We start from the raw sequence: 25,053 nt of genomic DNA on the forward strand, positions 1-25,053 counted from the left end.
ACGTGATCACACCTATGCAAACACAGCGTTGAGCTATGGAGAGGGACGCCAGAGTGAAACGCTTGGCGGACGAGCAGAATAATACAGTGGAGGGCCGGGAGGAATCATAGCTAGTGGGATTTTCTATCACCATGAACTGCAAGGTAGAATGGGAGGCAATGGTGAAACAGTAAAGAGGGGACAAGGCTAACAACGAGGGGCATACGACCATCAGGATTGAGGAATATTCTCTGAAAGGGACTTTGCTTTATCCTGACAGTCGCATCCGCAGCAGGATAGCAGGGAAACTATTGGGAAAGAAAACACAGCGTGCAAGCTCTATGAGAAGCCGGGTGAGTGAACTGAGCAACTTCACTGCCTTTACATAGATATTCTTGATTGATGCACGTTGGTATTGTATGGGCTGTAGCTACTGGTATTGTATGGGCTGTAGCTACTGGTATTGTATGGGCTGTAGCTACTGGTATTGTGTGGGTTGTAGCTACGGCTACATGAATACTGCATATGTTTCCATTGACAAGATATTTCAGCCTAAGGGCAGGAATAGAGGTCAGTCATTTTTGTTTGATTTAGATGCTCTGATACTTATAGGTGTACTTGCCTTTGGGTGTATTATAATTAGGTGTACTTGCCTTTGGGTGTATTATAATTAGGTGTACTTGCCTTTGGGTGTATTATAATTACAATTATATCTTTTGTTTCAGTCAACAGATGAATAAGAGATCATAATTGACTCATGAAGGACAACTCAAAAGCCCTGAAGAGGGACATAGCACAATATTCGAAACACATTGGCTAACTGGATAATCATTTGGGTTGACTGCAGCAGAAGTGTTAAATGCACATGATACTAGTGTGTATACCGAACACTTGTATTTGGAATTTAGTTGTTTGTATTAACGGTCCCAGGAAACCTATGTATCTTTAGTTCCTAGTAAATTAACTGCCCAACACACAGGGGCAACACTGTATCTAATTAAGATTCATGAATTTATTTCTTGTAAATGTCTTTTATTTAAAATATTTTCAATTAGAAATGTAGAGAAGGAGATAGTCGGAAAAAAGCGTGCACAAGGATCACCTCTGGGCATCTACAGGCTCTTGTTTTGTTGTCTTGTATCAGTGTCACCATTGGCCTGGTGACCATGCCCTTATGCACTGGAAAGGCAAGATTCTAGAACAGAACACACTGGACTGGAAGGATGAAGTAGTGCGCCTCTCTATTCTATTCATTTGTAAACTTAGGGAGTCTCTGGTCAATGCTTCTGATATGCGGGTTGAGCTGGGCAGACTCAGTCACGCGTTCCCACAAGGTGGCAAGGCTGTTTTTAAATCAGCGGCATGCCAGACTCCATCTTCTGAGATACAACTGAGGATCTCCAGCGCCAGCAGCTTTTTGGAACCACTCTCAGTTTCCTAATAGACCAGGCCGCCCCAAAGTGGAAAACAGTCATTTTATACCCTCATAACCACATGGTTTGGGTGCTTACCTTCCGCCCTGACAGTGAACGGTGAATCCGTCAGGTGAGTCGCAGAGAACTGTCCCCCCAGGGACGTCATCAACAGGCAGAGGATAAAAAAGCCAATTCCCACCACGAAGATCCTACGAGGGAGAAGAGAGAAGTTAAATATAAGGGGGACACAGCTTAAATAGCCCTCTGAAACAACTACATTGGGGGTGTGATGCATGCAGTATAAAAGCTTTGTAACATAACATAACGTGAGCAAGCAAAGTGTGAGCACACACCACATGAGAAAGCTTCATATAAGCAGATTACATAACAACATACTTTCTGCAACATCTCCACCCAGTTGCCACTCATGAAGAATTCCTTTATACTGCGATTTGGTCGACAGTTACTCCTGTTATCGTCCTCTTCCCTTCATGTTGCTCTCAACTCCTAATGCATGTTCTGAATGCATGTTAGGCAGAATCATATGCAGTAGCCTTTGGGAACACCACACACAATTAAGACTACAAGTGCAAGTACAAATTCACCTTTGGTACAAGCCTGTACTACACAGTAAAGTGGTAGTGATGGCTGAGCAGCCAGACTTATCTCAAGAGTAAAGTGAGCAGTATCAGAAGTTACACAAAGGACAGCAATTACTATGGTTCAAACAAACACTGATTCAAGGTTTCTGAGTAAAAGATTATACATTTATTTACACCATCAGTTATAAAACAGTTCACTAATATAAAGCAGCAGAAAATCACAATGTTAATACACTACACAACACCCAATCAATTCTGGACATGTTAAGCTCAAAATGTGTGAGCAAAATGGCACTCCAGCAATTTAAAAAGGGAGGGAAAGAACAAGGTTATCAAAAATCAACAACACGAACAAGTGATAGGCAGGGCAATCTAGAAAAGGCTTACTACAACTAGGATTTGGGCCAATGTTAATGGTTCAGAGTCTTTGCAGAGGATCACACATTTCAGAGTAGTTCGCCGTTAAGTCTTTGCCAAGAGTTCAAAACAAAGTTGGTTGAAGGAAACGTTATTCAAAAGAGTAGAGAAGGACAAGCCTTCGGAGAGGAGAAAGATATAAAACACTTTCACCACAGTCGGACGGAACAAAAACGCCTGAATTTGAACAGTACCTTAGATGAAGAAGAATGCTGTAGCGCAGGCAGTATTTCCTGGCAGTTCCTGCAGGCTCGCGGTTCCTGAAGCGACTGTCAGACTGAAAAGAAGGAGGGAGATGGGAGTGTCCTGCGCTGCCCGGGGAAGAAGCCAGCAGCAGAGCAAAGTGTTTAATAAAAGGTGCGCTCCTTAAAAGCACAAATGGACTCTCTTTCACTGGCTATCCGGTTTCCTGTAGCACAGCAAATTCGACCAGGCTGAAGAGGCGGTCCAAGGATTTTGTGTGCTGGTTGGTCCCACCAGGCTCAAGGGGAGAAGACTCCTTGCGGATCTCCTCTGTCATCAAAGGTGCTGTGTGACACACAGTAAAAAGATGAGGCCTATGGAGTAGGTGAGACTCCATAGTCTATGAGCACAAAATGTACAACACACAGCAACACACATGTAAGAGTGGGAAAAAAGGCGCACACTCTTAGCAGGTGAAAAAAATAAATCCTAGAAATCCAGCAAAGCTGCTGAGGGACTCAGTAGGTAAGGTAAATTAGCCTTCTGGAGAATTCTCCCAAACACTACTTCCCTTTCTACACATTCCAATAGCCTGCGATTCTGTCAGCAAGCATCTACTTACCCCGCCAGTCTAGCTCTAAATGTCCCTGTCTCCATATGGCGCCACTCAGGCTTTTCACCAGTAGGAGTGGGCTGGAGCAGGTTTAAATGGTCCACACCCGAGTTAAGGCGATGAGGCCAAGCAGGGGGACCATAACGAGGGTAAAGGGCAATCACACCTCTCGCAGCACTCTCCGCTAGGGTGTAATGTCAAAGTCACAAACACAGATTAAATTCGGGTTAGGAAGAAAATAAGTAATCATTGTCCTCATGGGGTATTGGCCATGGGAGGCACAGAGCAATGAGGTGGAATGCTCTGCCAGAACAATCGCGTTTCGTAATAGCTGTTAAGGCACTCTGCAGATCAATTGTTCACAATGGACACACCCGAATGTCAATGTGCACTCTAATATCTAAGATACATCAGTAAACATCCCAGTCCCTGACACTCCTATGAACACACCCCAGGAATGTTTCTCAATCTCAAAACATCTGCATACCGTGTTGCACAATATTCATTTTTGCCATGCCGTGCTACGCTATCACTAAACAGGGGCGTTCTTTGTTACTACATGCATGCATTTCCCTGTTACTCCAACTCTAGCAATTGTCATGCCATTATACCATTAAACACCCCTGCTCGTCCTTTCCCTATTTCCATTTCTAAATGATCTGATGCCCCATGTAAGAAAGGTAAGAAAGGCACTGGACACACCGAGTGGCTGGGTGCTTAGCACCCGTGTGCTCCCATAGCAACATATCCATCCCGTTTCAGAATGCCACGTGGAGTTGTACTGTTCCAAGGTTTTCATTTTTTATCTTTGCTATGCAAGTTGAAAGTGTTTTTTTTTTCTTTTTTCTGCTAAGCAAACACAGGTTCCACAAATGCACTGATGCTAAAAAAGGCAATGTCAGGGGTTCCCCCAGAGCTGGTGTCGAAGCCCCTGAATGGGTGACATTATCAAGAGCATTGGCATCATAGATGCACACAGAGTTCTGCTATGCACCCTTCACAGACGCACCAGAGGATGACATGCGAAGTGTCCGCATTTCGCAGGGCTGGACTGGGAACTAAAAGAGGCTGTAGGGATTTGGTATTATCCTGCATCCTAATGGAACCTTTGGTCAGTGTATTGATTGACAATGGAGTGTTAAGGGTTAGAATGTTTATGTGTGACTGGGGTTCTATGTGGTCAGTTGGGAGATGTAAGCCTACCTGGGAGGATGCAGGTGTATGTTGCCCTGAACCCAGATGTACCTGACATTATATGACCATCATAATGTACTGGAACTAAATAAAGAAGTTACTGGAACTTCACCTGAGGTCATGGTCATCTGTGGGGAACAAGGAGTTCTACATTGGCGACGAGGATGCTGGCTGTGCTGGGGGGACAGCATTGAAGATGGCACATACACCTCCCCCCAACCCAAGAAGAAGACCTCCCAGGTAGGGTGAGCGCTTAAAACTGTAGGCGCAGAAGGGCCCAGCGCATGGAGCTCAGGGGCAGAAAGTAAGGGGCTGCGCCAGAGCCAGGGGCCAGCTGGCCTGTCACTAGAAGGACAGGTCAGGGAAAGAGGAAAGCAAGAGACTGAGGAGGGGCTGAGGGCCCAGAGACTGATTGCTTAAGGGGACTGGGACCACTAGCTGCAGCATGGAGGGCTTGGTGCCCATGGCAGTAGCAATTTGAAGAGGCCTGGGGTCTAGTTACGCCTGGAAATTATGAGGAAGCCATGCTGGGCAGCTTAGGGAAATAGCCAAGGCAGTAGCAACAGGAGAGGCTTGGAGCCTAAGCTGCGCCTGGAAATTAAGCAATGAGGAGGCATGCTGTGCAACTGAGGACTATAAGCCCAAGGCAGTAGCAACAGGAGAGGCTTGGAACCTAAGCTGCGCCGGGAAAAGAAACAATGAGGAGTGATGTTGTACAGCTTGAGGCCTGGAGTTGGGGCAGCAGCAATAGAAGAGGTTGGGAACCTAAGCTGCGCCTATATGTCAAAAAGAAGATTGGTGGCGAAGGTGAAAAGCGCCTGGAGCAGAGGAGGGTCCTGGGGGGCCATTCCAGCGTTTGAGGGGGCTTGGAGCCCATACCTGCACCTAAGAGACTTGTAGCCCATGGCTGCACCTTAGGGGCTTAGAGCCCATGTGCAGAGATGAAAGAATATTGCCCAAGACAACATGTGTAGTGCCTGGAGGGGCAAGGGCCCATTTGCAGCAGCGCTAAGGAGGTGCATGTAGGAGCTATCACTTATATGAGGTGATGAGGATCTTTGAGGGCATGTTGTCAGTAGTTCCTGAGGGGCTTTGAGCCTACTTAAGAACTGAGAGATGCGGTAGGAGGCAAAGGGAGTACAATTTTTATAGCAGGCGGCTGGCAGCAATGAAAAGCAGCATTATGAACATACCAGGAAAGGAATGCTTCGGGAGGTGATATTTACAAAAGGAAGTGTGGCAGATGGATTGGTAAATCCATTTCTGTTGCGGGCGGCTGCATTTCCGCCCGTTGGAATTTTTTTTCAAAAAGCTTAAGTTGTGAATGATCTTAATTGCTGGAATGAATAACAGAGGTACTTTTAAGTTAAGAGATGATGCTTTCACGAGCATAAGTAAAGGAAGCAATTTGGTCTTGCCTTCATTGAATTGGTTAAGTAGTTATAATTAGTTATTGATTCAGAATCTGTTGTCATGTGAGGCCTGAATGGCATTTGGACAGCGTGAGTGCATGAGAGCGTGAACCTGTATGTTGTCAGGTGTAGTTTCTTGTGGGATAGGTTGTCCTGTAATAGGGGTACTTCATGGAAGTTGTTGAAGCTTAAGAGCAGAGAACAAAGTTTATAGTTTTTAGATTGGATTTAGGTCTCAAGGGTGTTTGTAATTAGTCAACCAAGGGATTAAGTGATCCAAATGTGAGGTTTTATTAAGTAGGTTAAAATTGCATATTAGTAGAAAGAGATTGAGATATGCGTAGTAATAGTGTTTTCTGAAATGCTATTTGGTATTTATGTTGTAGGTACATTGGTATGAGAGGTATCTTGCAAGTGGTAGTAAGCATGTTTGATAGGTGTGCACGGATGGTGTGTAAAAGTCGTGGCCTCTGTTACCTCTGTCAACAAATACTTGGTAATGTTATGATGCAAAGGCAAAAAAATTGTGGTACGGTCATGTTTAACTAACACGCTTTTCCTTCCACAGATGGACATTTAATGAAATATAGGTTGCATTGACAACATTGCTAGAGTTTGGTATGTGCAATCTGAAGTATAGTTATGTGCACTAATGTTTTATTTCCACAGGTGGGACTTTTGTAATGCAGATGTATAAAGACCCTATTTAATGCTAAAGTTTAGAGTGCTAAGTGTCAAACAAAGTTTTTTGTTTGGTTGTTTGGTTTAGAAACCATTCAGAGTTTCATGATGATACAGAAAGACTATAGTAGAGTCATTGATGTTGGTATGATGCTGGTGTGAATGAAGTGTGGTTTTCCCTAATAGGAGCTGTATTGTATTTAGGAATACTTTCAACATGGGCAATTTAGGGGTATTGGTGTCACAAGAAGTGAAGTATTTACCCGGGTATCTGGGATACTCAGTCTAGTTGGAGGTGGTGTGTATTTAGGTACATACCGGTTTGCATTGTTGGGTGTGAGGGAGATGTGTGTGTGTTCTTTTGTGGGACGATGAAGTCAAGTTTAGGAAGAGAGGTATGGGTGCCTCTATTTGTAAAAGTTTTAGTAAGGATGTTTGAGCAGTTGGGTGCCTTTTCCTCACTTGGTAGAAAGAGGAAGGGGCATTGATTGTAATTGTGTCCCACGGCTGTGTGGACTATTTTGGAATATGTAATGAGACTAGCAGAATGTTCTCAGTTAGGAGTGATGAGGAAAGTGCATTGAACGTGGGGTTGTTTGTGTGCGTGTTGTTATTAGCCATTATGGTTAAGTTATCTACTTGTATTTTTATGTCCCTAAGGAAGGGAGATATGTAGGGATTTGGTATTATCCTGCATCCTAATGGAACCTTTGGTCAGTGTATTGATTGACAATGGAGTGTTAAGGGTTAGAATGTTTATGTGTGACTGGGGTTCTATGTGGTCAGTTGGGAGATGTAAGCCTACCTGGGAGGATGCAGGTGTATGTTGCCCTGAACCCAGATGTACCTGACATTATATGACCATCATAATGTACTGGAACTAAATAAAGAAGTTACTGGAACTTCACCTGAGGTCATGGTCATCTGTGGGGAACAAGGAGTTCTACAGAGGCCCTGGAAATAATGACTGGGGACCAAAAGAGGCCCTGGAAATAATGAATGGGGACCAAAAGAGGCCCTGGAAATAATGTTCAAAGTGGCCCCATATGACACATTTTCAGCAAGCTCAATGCTTTTCCTATGAGAAAATTTGGAAATGCCACACAAAAGAGGCCGAGGGTGCAGAGGCCCACCGGGAAATCTCCAGAGTTCCCTATGGGCCAGTCCACCCATGATTTCAAGGATCATTTTGCTTTGAATGTGGACATGCAGAAACTGCACAGCAGCTTTGCGGATTCGTTTTCCCTTCAAGAGAGAGTTTGACACTAGGGGAGAAGTTGTATGTCATACATATCTCTTACTCTAATAATGTCATATTTTAAAGAAAGGGGTGTATGGTGTGGTTTTTAAACCATCTGGTCTGCCAAAACAAAATTGGCTTTAGCAGCAATCGAACTGTACTGTAAATAATGCAGACATTGCTCCTAAAAATGTCATCATATTTTTTGTCCGTGTACCTGCTAGCAGTATCTGGCTGCCAGGTATACTTAAAGTAGCTCACCTCCCAAGGAGTCGTGAACAGACAACTATTTCATGACCAATGTTTCACTTACCTTTTTTTTTTTTAAATGTGCCTATGAAAAACCTAAAGCTGTTTTCTTCTAATTCACATCGTCTTGTATCTATATTGCCATGCTGGCGTGCAAAGAATTGAGGCTAAGCCAAAACCTCAAATCTGCTTTGAAATATGTTTGTCTATTTTGTCTCCCACTACTTGGCTGATCAGATAATGAGTATTTACTGAAAAGGTGTCCTTGTATTCAGAACGTCGGTCGATGACCAAGTTACACCCAGGGAAATCTTCATCGCCTCAGATTAGAATCTAACACTCCACCCCACCCCTGTGTGGAGGGAGTGAACTCATGTGCACTTGAAAGGGAGCTGAAAGCAGGGGATAAACAGAAAACACAAAAGGAAGGTCATTGCAAGGGCTCACTTTAAGCTGTCAGCGACAGGAATGGGGGGGGAATTGGGAGTAGCTAGGTAGAAAGTGACACAGAAAAGAAAGGTCCTCCCATTTTGGATGTGTCTGTCATTCACTTCCTTCTACCGCACATCACTTCCTGCAGACATAGGCCATGGGTATTAAAGTGAAAGAGAGAAGGCATTTTATTGAACAAGCATTGGAAATATCAACAGTTTGGGCTTTTGTGTAGGCATGACAAAGGCACTTGCCAGGCACTGCCATTGTGAAGCTAACTGCCCATTGAAGGTAGCAGCTGCAAAATGGTGTGAGTACCTGGGCATCTAATAGAAATGCCTGGCAAATGCTTAATACTTATACAAGACGGAACTGTTGACTTTACCAATGCTTGTCTTCAAAAGGACAAACATTGCACATAGAGCTTCTTTAAGCGTTTCTCTCCAAGGAAAGGAATTAGCAATTGCCAACTGGATTACACTTTTTACAAATTCATTCATTCTTTCTACGAGTCCGTTGGCAATAGGATGATACAGCGAAGTTGTTATGTGTTCAATGGCTCTATCCTTCATGAAACTTTGAAATTCCAATGATGTGAACTGGGAACCATTATCAGACACTAACTCTTTGGGATCACCCTCCCTGTTAAAAACATCAGTTAAGTGGTTATGCTCCCCTCTGTTACTCCCCACTCTACCCACTTGGAGGTATAATCTACCAATACTATGATGTATATTTTAACAGAATCGAGATTTTCATATGGTCCCATGGCATCTATTGCTAACTTGGCCCATACACTCTTGGGAACCTCCACTGGTTGTGGTGGTGTTTTCCTGAAATACTTTGATTTATCACTCGTGGCACATGCAGTGCAATTCTTAACCATTTCTTCTGCTTCTCTCCATATGCTCGGCCACCAATAGCTACTTCTTACCCTCTTTTTTGTTAAACTCCTTCCCAGGTGTCCTTCGTGGGCCAAAGTAAGTAATCTGTTCCTCACTTGTACAGGAGGAGTTATATGATCACCCCTGTAGATGTGTTCTGAGTCAATTGACAATTCTTCCTTAATTTGTGCAAAATCTCCCAGACTTTGCTCATACTCTTCCCAGTCATTGGCTATGGCTTTCCTAATCTCTACTTGTTCTGGATCAGTGTCAGTCATATTTTTCCACTCTTCCTTGGTGATGCCTGGGTTTACAGTGGCAATGATATCCTCCTCCATAGGTTCTATCACACTCTCATAGTTGGCTGGCAATCTGGAAAAACAATCGGCTACCTGGTTTTGTGTACCAGGCGTATGACATATGTGAATATTATACTGCATTATATCCAGAATCCACCTCCTTATCCTCGGCAATATTAAGTGAGGTGCTTTTGACTGCAAGACATGCCCCAGTGGTTTCTGGTCAGTTCTGAGAAGAATGGGTAAACCCCAGATTAGATTTCTAAAGTGTTCTAGAATCCATTTCACTCCTAGGGATTCTCTTTCTATGGTGGAGTAGTTTAATTCTGCCCCTCTCAGCAATCTTGATGCAAATGCTATGGTTACCATACTTTTCTCTTGAAGTTGTTCCAGCACCCCTCCTAATCCAACTTTGCTAGCATCCACTGATATTATTGTTTTGGCTTTACAGTCAAACATTCCCAAAGTTGGCGCTTAGTTGATGGCAATTTTTATTTGTTTAAATTCTTCTTTGCATTCATATGACCATGTGTATTTTGTTGATTTTTTCATAAGACTTCTCATGTTCTTGGTTTTATCAGAGTAATCATCCTCAAATTTAGAGTAGTATTCCATCATACCCACAAATCTTCTTAGCTGATCTTTATTTTCTGGTTCAGCAATGGCCAATATGGAGTTTATTAATTCTTCATTAGGGCTAATACCCTTGGAATCAATAGAATGTCCCAGGTATGACACTTTGTCACATTTGATTTAGCATTTTTCTAGTTTTAAGGTCATACCACTCTTCTGAATCACTTGCAAAACCCCCATTAGATTTGCATCATGCTCCTCTTCGATGTTGGCAGAAATAAGAATGTCGTCTTGGAAACAGTGTACTCCATCTAGCCCTCCAAACAGAGGTGACATCAGTCTCTGAACACAGCGGCAGCTGAAGCAAGGCCAAAAGGCATTCTTTTAAACATAAATGCTCCTAAAGGAGTGACAAATGATGTAAGACTTCTTGAGCAATCTGATGATAAGCTAAAGATAGATCTAGAGTACTAAAGAACTTAGCTGGTTTCATTGTTGTCAATAATTTACTGATATTAGGGAGAGGATGCCTATCAATCCAAATGTTTTTGTTAAGGTCTCTCAAGTCCAAGCACATCCTTATGGTACCATCAGGTTTTTTCACCAAAACTATTGGGGTGGGCCATTCTGAGCTTTCTATTGGCTCTATTATGTTTTGCTCACACAAGCGTGTCAATTCATTTCTCAATGCTTCCTTTGTGCCAATTGGAACACCCCGAACACTGTGTGCTATAGGCACAGCTCCTCTCTTGAGGACTATCCGATGTTGAAATCCTTCTAATAGTCCAATCTTTTCATTGAACACTCTGGGAAACTCTTTTGCCAAAGCAGCTTTCATGTTACCGTTGTCCTTGAGTACACTAAGGATGGGAATTTCCTCTCAGCAGTGAATTCTGACTTTTAGCACGGCTTGTTCCTCCCAGCCCACTAAAGATGAGCCATTCTTCGCTATGTAGAGTCTGCAGTATGTTTCCCTATCCTTGAACTTCAACTTGATCCATGTGCATCCAATAATGTCTATAGGGGTCTTCCCGTACCCCGTCACTCTCAGACCAGTACATTGTATATCTTGCATTTTACCATACAGTACTTCAATATGTTAAGTGACTTCAATTCAGCACTCCAACTAAGTCAATGCCTAGTCTGGTATGCCCAAGGGAAGCCCTTATTTATATATTTTTATGACAAGTTCATAGATCTGGATGATAAACCCTTGTATAACGCCCCACTCTTTGAATCCCCTGACCTCACTGAGCCAAGAAGTAGGTTTGTTTTGCAAATTAAAAGATTTATTTGAAAAATTAAACAATATATATATATATATATATCACACTTTTATAAATAAATTAATATTTGATAGCACACTTATGAATATGACAGTGATCAACAATGGATAATATTACACTAGCACACTTTTTAAATTACTTCGGAGTTGGTATGGAAAGGATAAGGTAGCTGAGAATCCTTTATGGTTTCAAGGAAATGCAATGATGGAAAAGAATGCAGCACAGGGATAAACTGATATGGTTTCAACAAGAGATAATATAATGACTTTTCCCCTTTTGGCGATTCACTCCTCCCCTATGCAATATAAAGAGAGGGAAGAAGAGCACACAATTTTCAGGAATATAATCAAATGCAATACAAATTCTAGTTCCCCCCTACCAAGCTTAGAGCATCTGGTATGCTTTTAAAACATGCAGAAATACTTTTAATGTGATTTGCAATCAAGTGAAAATATGCTAAAATGATTTTAATTCCCTATAGGAGATTCGGGGTGGGTGACAGCTACTTTGAATTAGCTCAGGTCAACACTAGCAATGATTCATGAGTGATTATCAGGTTGAAAACGGAGTTCAGCAGTTGCAAGCAAAAGGAAAGCTATTTTTGACAGGCGGAGAAAATTGAGTCAAATTGCAATTCGCTGCACTTTTCCCGAGTGCGTCGAGCACAATTACGGAAAAACTATAAGGAGTAGAACATTACATCTCGCTCCTAGGACGTGCGGTTCAAAAGATACGGACAATTTAGTGGAGGTCGATTCGCAGAAATAAAGTAAGATTCAAATGACAAATGAAACTTTCACAGGTTCGAAATTACAGAATGGACACACGATTTCTATGCAGTTCTAAATAGGTGGAAATGGTTTGAATTAGATTATTTTAAACTAAGAGATCGGTTTGCACAGCTCTGGCTGGATACTCACTCCTAATTTTGGAAGGAATGGGCCTCGTCACAGATCTGGACAACAGGTTTAGCTGCGGTTCTCTGTGCTCTGCTGGTCTGGATCTCTGGTTCTGGCAAAAGTTCTGGCACTGCACAGCGGTCGGGTCTGGGTCTGGTCTGTGGTTGGGATACAGCTCTGCTTTCTGGGTCTGGTACTGGCACCGCGGTCTGGTCTGGGTCTCTGGTTCCGGCAAAAGTTCTAGCCAGAAGCGAACAGCACAGCCCGGCTGTTGAATAGTTTGGTTAGGTGGCTGGATTCTGAGGCCTGCTGAGAAGGATTCAGCTTTTGGACTAGGCCTCTCTGCTGCAAGTTCTGAAGTCTGGATTCTAAGTTCTGGTTCTGGAGTCTTCTGGCAAAGCACTTCACAAGAAATCAGTTTGAAGTGGAAAGTGAATGTCTCTACCTGGGTCTCAGTGACTCTTTTTATGACTTTTGAAAGTGGGTGGGAAGGCTGACTTTCTATGCCCAACCCTCTGAGGATCCTGATAGGCTATAGGATTCTCTGTCACCTGACTGGGGAACTGAATTGTGAGTCATCCTGTGTCATCAGGCATCATTTTTATGGCATACAGAAAGTACACTCCCATTGTCTCTTTGCACACAAATCTATTTTTGATTCCAATGCATATTTATCTATGTATAATTTTTCTAATATTATATGTCCAGTTAACATATTTTCTGTAGCGCCAAACCATCCGATCCCTGACTTTGTAATATGTTGTGTTCACTTCTGACAGATTTCTGCCCGTTTCATCCAGAACAACACCTCTAAACGTTTCCAGAATTTACACAAATGTGCGCAAGGAATATGGGCATCAGATGAAGAAGTGTCAGATTTTTAACATACTGACATTTGCAATATACCCTATTTTCCGCTACTACCCCCCAGAACATACCACCGAGCCCTAACACCTCTTAAAATGTGCACAGAAAAATCACAGGAATCATGATATTATTGATATAATTTTGACAATTATGTACTATGAATTATCCATCTTTCTAAAATTATGCTCTGGCCCAGAGGGGTGTGGTTTCCCAAAGCACATGGGGGAATTTTTGGTTTGTCCACTTCCTTCAAGCTCAGCTGGCTCACAGAGGCAGTGCCCCTCGCATTTCCTTCCAAGAGGAAGCCATTTACGACCTCCTGATTTAGCAATGGCTTGGAGCAAAGGGAGTTCATTATTCTGTTTTCAATGAGAGAGGTTTAATCTCCTTTTGGTGGTGCAGCAGAAGGCAGGCCAGTCCTGTGAATACAGTTGCTGGGCAAGTTTCAAATCCTGTCGGGAGTAGTTGCTGGGCAGAATTCATTCCCTTTAAGCTAGGCTTCAGCCAAAGGTCACTTTTGTTCCCACTTTTCTTCATTCAAATCAAACGTACAATTTTGACACATCCAGCTAGAACGCTGATTCTAAGTTCAAAACCATGACATTTAAGCAGTTGCAACCTATGTGAGACTCAAATGTAGGTCACTCATTTATTTTAAACATTTCGATTTTAGTGGCTTTAAATCCCATTTCACTTAAGCTGCTGACATCCACAGCCCAGCCAGTATTGTTATGAACATTATTTTAGGCTCTTCATCTTTCCAGATTTGGTATGCACACAAGACTTCATTCTACCAGACGTCTGCTGGTGTTCAGTAAGATTTTTGAATATCTTGCAATTTTTGAAATAGGCATTTTGAGAAACAAAGGGGATTTCAAAGCGTTTTTTTGAGCTAACAGGCACTGCTGTTTTTCCTTTGGCACCACGTTTCACTCATGGCGTTTCTGGCCCATCACGCTCGCACTGGTGGGTGGCAGGTCAGGCGACCATTTTACTGTGCACAAAAACTGCGCGGTTTTACTGGATTCTGACGCAAATGTGGGCTTTTTGGCCATCTTGGATTTTCTAAGCCCACAGCACCAAATGTTGCAGCATAATAACTTGAACGTGGGTCGATACACCTGACAAATAAAAGTTTTGACATCCACCATGGTGTACGGAGATCCAGTGTCCACCATGATTGGCAGAGATATGCCATTTATTTGCATGTCCACCCATGGTCCTTTACCTTGCTGTGTTGAAGAAACAGTGAGTATCTGTGCTTGTGCATAACTATGAATAACAGCCAGCATGCTGTCATGACCTTGATTCTCTTCAATAACTCTTACATTGCCTCTCATCATTCTTTTGGACGAGTATTTGTTGATTCTCCCCATCCTGCCATGAACATTTCTGCACACTTTAGCAAAATGTCCTACATGACCACATTTGTAGCACTCAACAGGTGCTGCGGGGCATTCTTTGTCATTGTCATTGTGTTTGTACCGGCCACATTTCTGACAACGGTTTTGGTATTGGTTCATATATCCTGCATCTCTCCCTCTCCTAGCATTAGCTCTTGAATTGTTAGTGGTCATTTTCCTCACCATTACCACCAAGGATTCTTCCAAATTTTCCCTAGGTTTGTCCCGAATCATCTTAACTTCCTTGTCTTCGGTTCTAATAAACCTCTCTTTCATGTAGCGATCACTAAGTTCCATGCTCCTCGCTATTTCTATTGCTTGTTCCAAAGATGGGTTATTAGTTTGCCATAGTCTTTGTTGTATGTGTGGATTTATATCTTTCTAACATAATATTAGTTTTGTTTCCAAAGTGCTTTGCAAGCATCCCTAGTGCACTTTCGAACTTGCGATTTCTATCACCAGAGCCACCCTCTGCATCATCCAAATCAGGAAGTGATCTAAAAATCCTCAAAGCTTCTGCCCCTACGCCGTTTAACAGTGTTGCCTCCTTGAGGTCATCATTGTACTTACTTCCACCAATGGCTCTCAGGTATACCTGAAAGCCATCAATCCATTGTTCCCATGGAAATGCAGGGTTTCCAGGACTCGGAAGAAATTGCATTGGCGCTGTGACATGCTGCATGGTGTAGGATGCTATTCAGTATTATTGCCCTGTTCGCTGATCTCCAAGGTCATGGACAAAAATGTTTTACTGTGAAAAAGTCTTTTAGGATGGTTTGACTATGCTCTAATGTCCTGAATACATGGGATTTTGCTGACCACTGTTCGCTTGAATCCTGTTAACTTGGATATAAAGTCAATGTCAAACACGCTGTATGGGCATAACGCACTCTAAACAGTAAAGACCATCTGTTCACCAGTGTAGTATGAGTGATATACAGTGCGTTTTTTTTTTAATTTATTTTTCAAAGACACTCCAATTCAATGTGGTGGTTCTCAAATGTGGCTTCAGACGAATTTACAGCACACGTTCTTGTTTTAACATTCTCCCATGGCGTGCGCTTATGTAAACAACTGTTGAGCCAGCAACTAATAAAATTCTCAGTTTCGTCGTATATGCGCGCATCTATACGCGTTGTAACTCAGTTGCATGGTAATACTATAACATAAATGAATGTTCAAAAGATGGCCGCCACGCACCCTTACGCTTGAAGGTCCTTTATTCTAAGTAAACAATGGCCATTCGTTGCAGATTCAAAAGACATAGGGAGCTCGCGTCTAGCCAGGGGCTCGTAATTTATTCAAAACTTATGTTTTCTCTTATTAAATTCGCCGGCACATCTTGCTCACCTGGCACGCCTCCCACAATGTCACAAGGTGAGAATACTTTCATTCATCACCGTAATGCTTTCAAATGCACAGGCAACCCTTGATCCTCGGATGACGAAGCGTACACTGCTGAAGTAGGGACACTGGATGAGTACTCCAGGGGCTCAGTTAACTCCTTGTCGCCAATTGTAATGAAGTTGCGGAGGCAAGCAAGTATGTTTTAAGTAGTTTAATAGATACGAGCCCCTGAAGCGTATGCCCTCAGCAAGCCTCGTCGATCAAAACCATTCTGGAACCACCACACGTATTCCCATTACGTGTAGTGGTTCTATAGTAATATTCTACATATCAACTAAGTGACTACATAACACTTTACAAATGCTTGTCTTTAAAAGGCCTTCAGTGAAAGATGTGCAGAGTGCTTTTAGATAGAGTGGCGGAAGGCAGACATGCTGAAGCCATTTTCATTACACCAGTAGCGGGTTTAAAGCTCCAATTAAGTCATTAACTTCAGAAGACTGCTTTGAAAAAAATCACTGGCAGGCACTTTGAATTAATAAGTTGATGGTAATGTTTGAATAAAGCGAGCTCAAAGAGATCCCATGAGGAATTTTCATGATTGGGGAGGGGCAGGAACTGGGTGGGAATGGCCATAGGGATTTATATGGCTATGGGCAGTGAATGGATGGGCAAATAACCAAACAACACCTATAAAATGTGCGTTCCTCCTCAGTTGCCATTTCTCCTTAAATATACTCTAATGCAATAGTTTCAGCTTATAGCCCAAACTGAAAATGGTCTTGATGGACGCCTAACAAATGGCTTAAAAACACAGGAATATAATGTGCTAAGATTAACCTATTTAAGAAGCGATTTTCCATCTCTTCTCAAGTGTTGTGCAGTTGACAGTATACAGGCCCCCATCATAGGGTGAACATAGGTTTGTAGGAGGGAATCTTAACCCGTTATAGAACTGCCCTCGGAGAGGCGTGAGGCTGTCTTCTGAAAGAACCAAAGGCTTGACAGGAACTGAGATACTCCCATCACACCCATTTTAAGAGACATTCAAGTGAAAGCTACCTTTTTCTGGTTTAGAACAAGCAGAAGAGGGCCCCAATTCTTCAAGGGAACCAGATCTATAACCCAGCACCTTCTACAGTCCAAATACTTTGTCCCTGACATTCACTGTTGCTCAGCTTTGCAAGCAACGTTTCATCCAAGAGGGATCTGAGACCTACGCTCAGACTACTGATTGAGCTGCCTGATATTTCATGGCATGGTTCCCATCTGATCCCTCACTGTATCTACATGCCTGGGACACAGCTGTAGCTTCTGATGCAAAGAATAGAACCTAGAAGTCTGCTGCATACTATTAAGCCTCTACAAGAGACTACAGTAGTGCAATTGTGGGCTAGGAAGCCTTTGTCAGACATTCTTAGGTACCCGGACCAACTGGTTAGGTCCCATTATCCTACCTTGCCCAAAGAAATTAAAATAACTATTGTGCTTTGGTGTTTTCACAGTTAAACCTTCTTGCCTGCACCCCCCTGTGAGGAATTCGACCATCAGCACGGGGAGAGTGGGCTCAACTGGGCATTTTTGATTTTTTAATAATGAATATGAAGGATGGGAGACCAACCTCCGAGGACAGTGTGTGGCCATTACACACACAGTCCATCTGCTTCTCGCACAAAACGCATAGTCACCTGTCCTCCAGGAAGACACAGCCTAGAGGTGCCATTTTCCACTGTTATATTCATCTGGAATGTGACAGCCCTGTGTACATCAAAGCATCTCAAGTAGGGGGAATGTACACCTTCCTCCAGCATGGGCAACCTAATTTAAATATCAAAGGCCCCATGGATCTGCTTTTCTTTGTCCTCTGGCTTGTGGCAGTGCATACTAAGAAGAGATAATTGAAGCAAGCCTTAAGGGGCTTGGTTGCCGGAATAGACAACAGGAAAGACGGGGCTAACACCCCTTTGGTATGCAATGTGTCAACTTGAAGCTAGTTCCCACCCCTCTGTGTGAAAGGCAGTGAAATGCATGTCTTGGTCCACTATTTACCATAGGCAAACTCCTGCAGAGCTGAACCCTTTTAGAGGGGAGGGGTATGTGGTTTGGGGAGACAGGAAGCCTGCTCTCAGCACAGACTTCAAGGGAACTCTGTGCTTTAATCAAGAGTCACAGAGGGCTCAGTTAAGCAGAGAGACACGTTGATCTACAACAGACAGGCAGATGGGTGGGACTTAGGTATATGTTGTCACCCCTTTGTCTGTCCTGTTGCAGAGCACTATGGTCCTGGCTTCATGCATAACAGAAGATTGTTGGTTGGCACCCAGGATTGGTTCATTAAGGTGTGCTTAGCTTTCCCAAACACTGGGGCCCATTTGGCTTAAAAAGAGGGCTAATTTAGCAGATCATCTGAAAACTTTGAAAGGAGTTAGAAGAAGGACTCATTTGGACCTGGCTGAAGGTACAGTCTACCTTACATCTTCCACTAGCGAAGGAATGGCAGGAGGTCCAAGACAGAAGCAAGAGCCCTTCCCTAAACATCTTCCAGGGAACAGAGGGAGATACCGGACTCAGAGGACCCATCAGCAGCTCCAGAACTGGTACCCAGCCTGCACATAGCATGCTCTGCTAGGTTTTGCCAGCAAGCTTCCTAGGTGGGAAGTGCCAGAGAGTATCTTAACTAAGGACAATGCCATTGCCTGCAAACACTCTTCTGAGCTTTGGGCAATCCACCTTGAAAGGACACAAGCCCTGCAAAGAAGAGAGGAGGAGTGCCACACACACATCATCCAGCGTGCATTTTACGAGGACATTTTTGAGACAGTTGAGTCCTCAAACCGCATCCGGCTGCACCGCTGACTGTTGTCACACTGCAGTCACCAGAGACATCTGAGCCGTCGCGATCAGCATTCCAGATCTGCCAACCAGTACAGAGACAATGATTCTTGGCCCAGAGCCACCGTGCCAGACAGCCTGCAGACGTCTGTTGAGGATCGCTTGCCGAACTGTCTGCTGCCTGGTACCCACAGCTTTCCTGCCACTAACTCTATCTCAAGGGCTGCAAAGCGCCCTGGAACCGCCTTGTCGCTGTTGAGCACAAGAACTTCTTCAGCACCAGGTATATTGGGGTTCAGCCCCCCTGGTCCTTCCCCGAAGGCCCCTAAAAACAGTTACGACTCTTCGCCCCCTTGGTGCTCAAACCAAATAATCTTGAACAGTAAGACGTATTACTTTACCAACCACCCTTCTGTCAGTATCCAGAGTGCATCCTTTTCCTTCGTGAAACTGTCTGTCCTCTGTGTGCCATTAAAGGGTGGGTTGCGTTTTGTAGTGTGTTAGAACTGTTTATTTAAGTAATAATATAGTAGATATTTTCATACAACCTTGACTGGACAGTCCCTTTTATCATTGGGTAATAATTGTTTTCACGCTGTGTTGCAACTAACCAATGATCCACAACCTTGCAGAGATAAGCCTGCCGTTTTGTCCACGTTACCAAAAATTGGACAAGGATATCTTATAATTCACTTGTATTCCTATCTGTTCAGATCCCTTCTGGTGTACTAGAGGTGTGGGGTTGATTGATGGTTTAGAAAACGATATTCATCCATGGACCGCTGGTGCCCCGGAAGTTGATTCGTCACAACCTCTCCCAGTATTTGAATAACCTTGGTGCACAGTCTATGAATCTATGGTATTAATGGCTCAACAGAAGCAAAGATGATTAGTGATGAGCGAACATGGGGAGGCAAGGAGTGCCACAGGGTGGAGGCTGAGAAAGAGGAATCACTTGTTTGTATCGGAATGGAAAGAATCTCCATCAGGTCTAAGTGTGGTGGGGAATGAAGAGAGAGATGGAAAATGCGTCCAAGCTGTCTCCCACTAAGAGGATCCCAAGAACAGCTCTAAATGTTTCCACATGGTATTAGCTAAAGCTAAACTTCCTGCACTGCTACTCCATTTCCAAACAAGTCCATGCACTGTTATTCCATACTCCAAATATTTCCATGTACCATTACCCCATACTCCATACTCCAAGCATGTCCATGCACTGTTACTCCATTCTCCCAATATTTCAATGTACCATTACTCCATACTCCGTACTCCAAGCATGCCTGCTCACTGTTACTCCATACTCCCAATATTTCCATGTACCATTACTCCATACTCCATAGTCCAATCATGCCCATGTACTGTTAGTCCATACTCACAATATTTCCATGTACCATTACTCCATACTCCATAGTCCAAGCATGTCCATGCACTGTTACTCAATACTCCCGATATTTCCATGTACCATTACTCCATACTCTGTACTCCAAACATGTTCATGCACTGTTTCTCCATACTCCCAATATTTCCATTTAACATCCATACTCCAAACATGTTCATGCACTGTTACTTCATACTCCCAATATTTCCATTTACCATTACTCCATTCTCCATACTCCATACATTGCCACACACTGCTACTCCATACTGCATGCCTTGTCGGATTCCTGGCCCTGTCTCTACCCCGGCATGTGGTCTTCACCTGTCTAGCCATGTGCTTGCTATAAGCAGTTTATTATTAAGAAGGTGAGCAAACCAAGATTGACGTTAACTGGCCGGCCAAGTGGGCTGTTCCGCTACTGTCACAGCTGAGGGAGGGTGCTGATACAGGGCAGGATTCAGTTACAGTGAGGGAGCGGGTGCGGTCCACAGTACTTGAATAGCGAGCAGAACTGGTGTTCAGTCAGGATTAAAGTGCACTGACAGATCTATGAGTGGGTCCAGTGTGGAATCACAATGGGTGATGCAGTTCAGAGTTGAAGTGAACAGCACTAAGCGTGGGTCCCAGTACTTGGATAGGAGGTGGTGCAGCATGTCAGAGTGAGCGATTAAATATGTTGTAGGCCTAGATTGAGACAGCAGCGAGGACTAAGGTCAGGATGGATGTGCATTGGCAGATGTCACTCAAGGTTCTGAGCAATGGATTAGTGGGGAAAGTTAAAGTTCAGGCAGGAGAGGTACACTGGAAGCATAGGCGCAGAGTACATGAGGGCAGTTGACCCCGTACTCCTTCAACAACGGCGGCAGGCGAGTAATTTTGCCCCCATGGATTTACTGCATATCATTGAGTATTCAGTACTGCGCGCTTTTATATCATTTTAAATGGCTGCAGCCTCTCCTAATGGACTGAGGCAAAGTTAGCAAGGTCTGCCCACTTCAAAGTAGGAAGGCAGCCTCATCTGTGGACCACCTGAAACTTAATTTCAGGTGGAGGGACAGGAGAGGGGTGGGCAGGCCAAAGCTGGTTGGCAGGCACAGAAGAAGGAGAAGGAAGGTGGAGATGCAAAAATCAGACTGCTGAGCAAAGGCAGTTTAGCAGGTTCGGCGACTGTTGCTGAAATATTTTGTTTAGACCTGATGTAAATCCTTTGGCTTTTTTTTTAATTGTTGCTTCAAATTGTGCTGTAAAATGGGTTGTTTACTTGGACGTGGGTACGGCTCCCTCGTGTCGCTCGACTTGGAATTTCTGCACCGTAGTTGGCAGTGGCACATGCCCTATAAACGCTGTCACATCTCAGAATTGGGTCCCTCTGTCAAACAGTGAGCAGGTGATTTGGTTCCGCCCAGGAAGACCGAGCGCCTCACTCTTTCTGATGCACGGAAATGCACCATGAAGACCAGAAAGAGAGTGAAGACTAAAGGGGGGAGACGCGAAGCGGAGATATTTTCACAAAACAAAGGCTTCATACGGCAAAAGAAAAGATTGGCTGCTGGATTCAGAGGTGCAATTGACGGTACGGAGGCCTCATGCACCACAGATCCACACAAAGCAGAGCAGACACCAATTAGCGGTGCCACTCACATGAAAACACATCTTCAAAATCCATAACTACGCGTCTGATCTCCTCCTGCCCGTCATGCGATGTCATCCTAGGATCACAGACTCTATTCTCCGATCAGATCCTATTCTCCGCCTGGGGATGCTTATTTTTCCGGATAAAATAGCGTTTGACGTTTCCCAGAACTCAAACCCTGCTTCTAACAGTCCCCTTTGAGGTCACGCTTTGTGCCAACCCTCTGTACATACGCATCTACCGTCTAGGAAGTTTAAAGCCATTACTATCGACTGGCGTGAACAATGGCAAAGTACAGAGGCACAGGGAAAACAGCTTGACTACATCTAGTCAAGTAGCGCCATGGCAACCCAGTTAAGAAGCATTGTGAAAAAGCACTTTAGCAGAATGATGACAAATAGGACCACAGTGACAGAGTTCTAAATAGGATGTTGAGATGGAGATGTTAAACTCAGGGACGTCATTTGGGGGTCACCGAGGGTTGCAGCCTCAACCCCTATGGTCTCCATTGCTGTCCCTGCAGACTCCCTTACTACCCCTGTATTTAAAACATTTTTTAAAGTTATTATTTTTGTTAATGAAACTCCTTCGGGAGGATGGCTGGGCCGGGGCTTTGAGCATGAGAAGGAAGCGCTCAGTAAGGGTTGGAGCTAATTGTGACATGGCGCGCTTGTCACATGCCACGTTCAACTCCAACCCCTTCTCCTTTGGCTTCCTCATGGCTCATATTCAAGAACCAGGAAGCTCTCTCACCTTCCTAGTTCCTGTTTGTGAGCAGCACGGAGGAGCCTCAGGTGGCCTGGAGTGACAGACCGAATTAGAAAAAAACAGGTGAGAAGGCTTTTAAAAAAAAATGCGATGTATATTTTGCATGTGTAAAGTGTGTGTCAGATGTGCTATGGGTCAGTGAGTGGTGGGTGAATGAGAAGAAATGTGATAGTGTGTGTGTTTGAATATTCTTGGTGGGTGTGTGCCTGTGTGGAGGATGCAGTGTGAGTGGGTGTGAGAGAAGGTGTATGAGTGAGCGACTGGTGGGTGAATGAGTATGAATGTGATGTGTGTTTCAATGTTCTAGATGGGTACGTTTCTGTGTGAAGAATGCAGTGTGAGTGGATGCGAGAGAAGATGTAGGTGTTAGTGAGTGGTGGGTGAATGAGTGGGAGTGCGATAGTGTGTATTTGAAAGCTCTGGGTGGGTGAGTGTGTTCCTGTGTGTAGAATGAAGTGCAAGTGGACATGAGAGGTTTATGGGTGACTGAATGGTGAGTGAGTAGGGATATGAGTGTGTGTATTCTGGGTGGGTGGGTGCCGGTGTGAATGTATGTGCGAGAAGGTATATGGGTGAGTGAGTGAATGAGTATGAATGTGATTGTGTGTGTGTGAATGTTCTGGGTGGGTGCATGCTTGTGTGGTGAATGTGGTGTGAATGAATGTGAAAGGAGATATATGGGCAGGTGAAAGGGGATGTGTGTGTGTGTGTGTGTGTGTGTGCCTTTTTTGACACATTCTTTATTCACTTTTCATGTTTCACTGGTATTTTCAGACAAAGCAAAGTTCATGTGTGTCATTACCAGGCTAACCTGGCATGTTGGTACAGCCAGTCTAGCCATTGCAGGACATTTATTACTCAACAGCTTTCATAAAGCAAGCATGATAAGTAGTATTACCTCGCTAGAGTGACATTTTGGTGTAGCGGCTTGTATATTTCTTACAGTAGCATGACTTTTTATTAACTGAGCATCTATGATGTAGCAATGATGATAAGTGTTCTTATGGGTCTAAACTGTCTTACATTGGAACCAGTTTGGACATGTTTTCTTATTGTGACATTTCACTTTTAATAGCCAAACCAACGGGAGTATTTTCTTACATAGGAGTACTGGCATATGTTGGCATAGCCAGCTATGTGCCTAGTGCCAGTAATGATACTATAAATAAAACATCTCAAAGCGAACATGAGGATGTTCTTATATGGGAATACTAGCATATGTTGGTGAAGCCAACATGCAAATGTCTGGGCACAGCCAACATGAACATGTTTTTATACTGGCATGTATTGTAGGAACCGGCATGACAATGTATTGGGAAATGTGCTTGTGCACTTTTGGTGACTTGCATCTATTGTACTTTTTTTCATGAGTTACCCTACACCATACAAAACCGATTCCAAACTGTCTGGCCCTTTACCTACATTTTCACAGAAAGTGTGCTGTGTAAAGCACCCTTTTAACCCATTATTTAAAACATGCTCACGACCTGAGCCCTCCAAACCCAATTACGTTACTTGGGGCCACCTTTAACTGCTTGGTGGCAATCACATACTTGTGGCAAATATTTACACCCTCCAATAAAACAACTCAACAACCACCACTGGTGGCTGGTATATTTGTGGACTGTGCACCACCCCCTTCGTTTTATGCTAGATGAAACATTTAAGCTTTGATTAAAACACATATTTACTTCTTTCACTTGGAGTATATCAATATTTGTGCTACGCCATTGATTGGGCTCTGCTCACCTTGAACGCATTCAAGTGTGAAGTGAATGGATGAGAGGGGCCGGAAAATCGAATAGGACCCTTCTCTGGAGAAACACTGTTTAAGAAAATAAGCTATCGACACAGAGTCTCAGAAGTGAGAGAGCCATGGAGTGACCATCCCCTCCCGACTCAAATTCTTCCTTGGATAGGGATTTGAGGAAGCCTCATTCACTGGCAGGTCCTGGGGGGTTCTTGAATAAACTACCTTGCACGTAGAGCTCTGAAAATCATAGATGCATTGAGCCCCACTCTTGAAGGAAGTGCAGCACCCCCACACCTCACCCCGTTAAAAAAAGATTGATGAAGAGTCAATGCCTAGGACATTAAGGTGTTCGGCTCTGGGTTGTGGTAGACAACATGTGGTTGCTTGTTACATGACTTAAAGATAAATGCGCACAGAGACAGCAATGGTCCCTGGCTGAAGGTACAGTCTACCCTACATCTTCCGCCAGTGAACGAAGAGCCAGGACCTCCAAGAGGGTAGCAAGATCTGTAACCTAAACATCTCACAGGGAACAGAGGGAAAAGCTGAATCCAGCTGCTCCCGAACTATTACCCAGCCAGCACACATCGTGCCCAGCTAGGCTCTGCAGCAAGCTTCCTAGGTGGGAAGTGCCAGAGAGTCTCTGAACCCTAAACCAAGCACAAGGTCACTGCCTGCAACACTCTCCTCAGCTTTGGGCCATCCACCTTAAAG

At 43.8% G+C, this 25,053-nt stretch overlaps 1 protein-coding gene across 1 annotated transcript in view; it reads right to left on the reverse strand.

Moving 5' to 3' along the window:
* Positions 1–25,053, reverse strand: part of MGAT5B (alpha-1,6-mannosylglycoprotein 6-beta-N-acetylglucosaminyltransferase B) — a 1,313,368-nt gene that overhangs the window by 960,427 nt on the left and 327,888 nt on the right. Inside the window, exon 2 of the mRNA XM_069654653.1 lies at positions 1,491–1,603. Within this exon, the coding sequence (XP_069510754.1) occupies positions 1,491–1,603 (113 nt within the window). The remainder of the gene's footprint in view (positions 1–1,490; positions 1,604–25,053) is intronic.

Source organism: Ambystoma mexicanum, chromosome 3q (assembly GCF_040938575.1).
Source record: "Ambystoma mexicanum isolate Mex_15411 chromosome 3q, UKY_AmexF1_1, whole genome shotgun sequence".
Classification (NCBI taxonomy): domain Eukaryota; kingdom Metazoa; phylum Chordata; class Amphibia; order Caudata; family Ambystomatidae; genus Ambystoma; species Ambystoma mexicanum.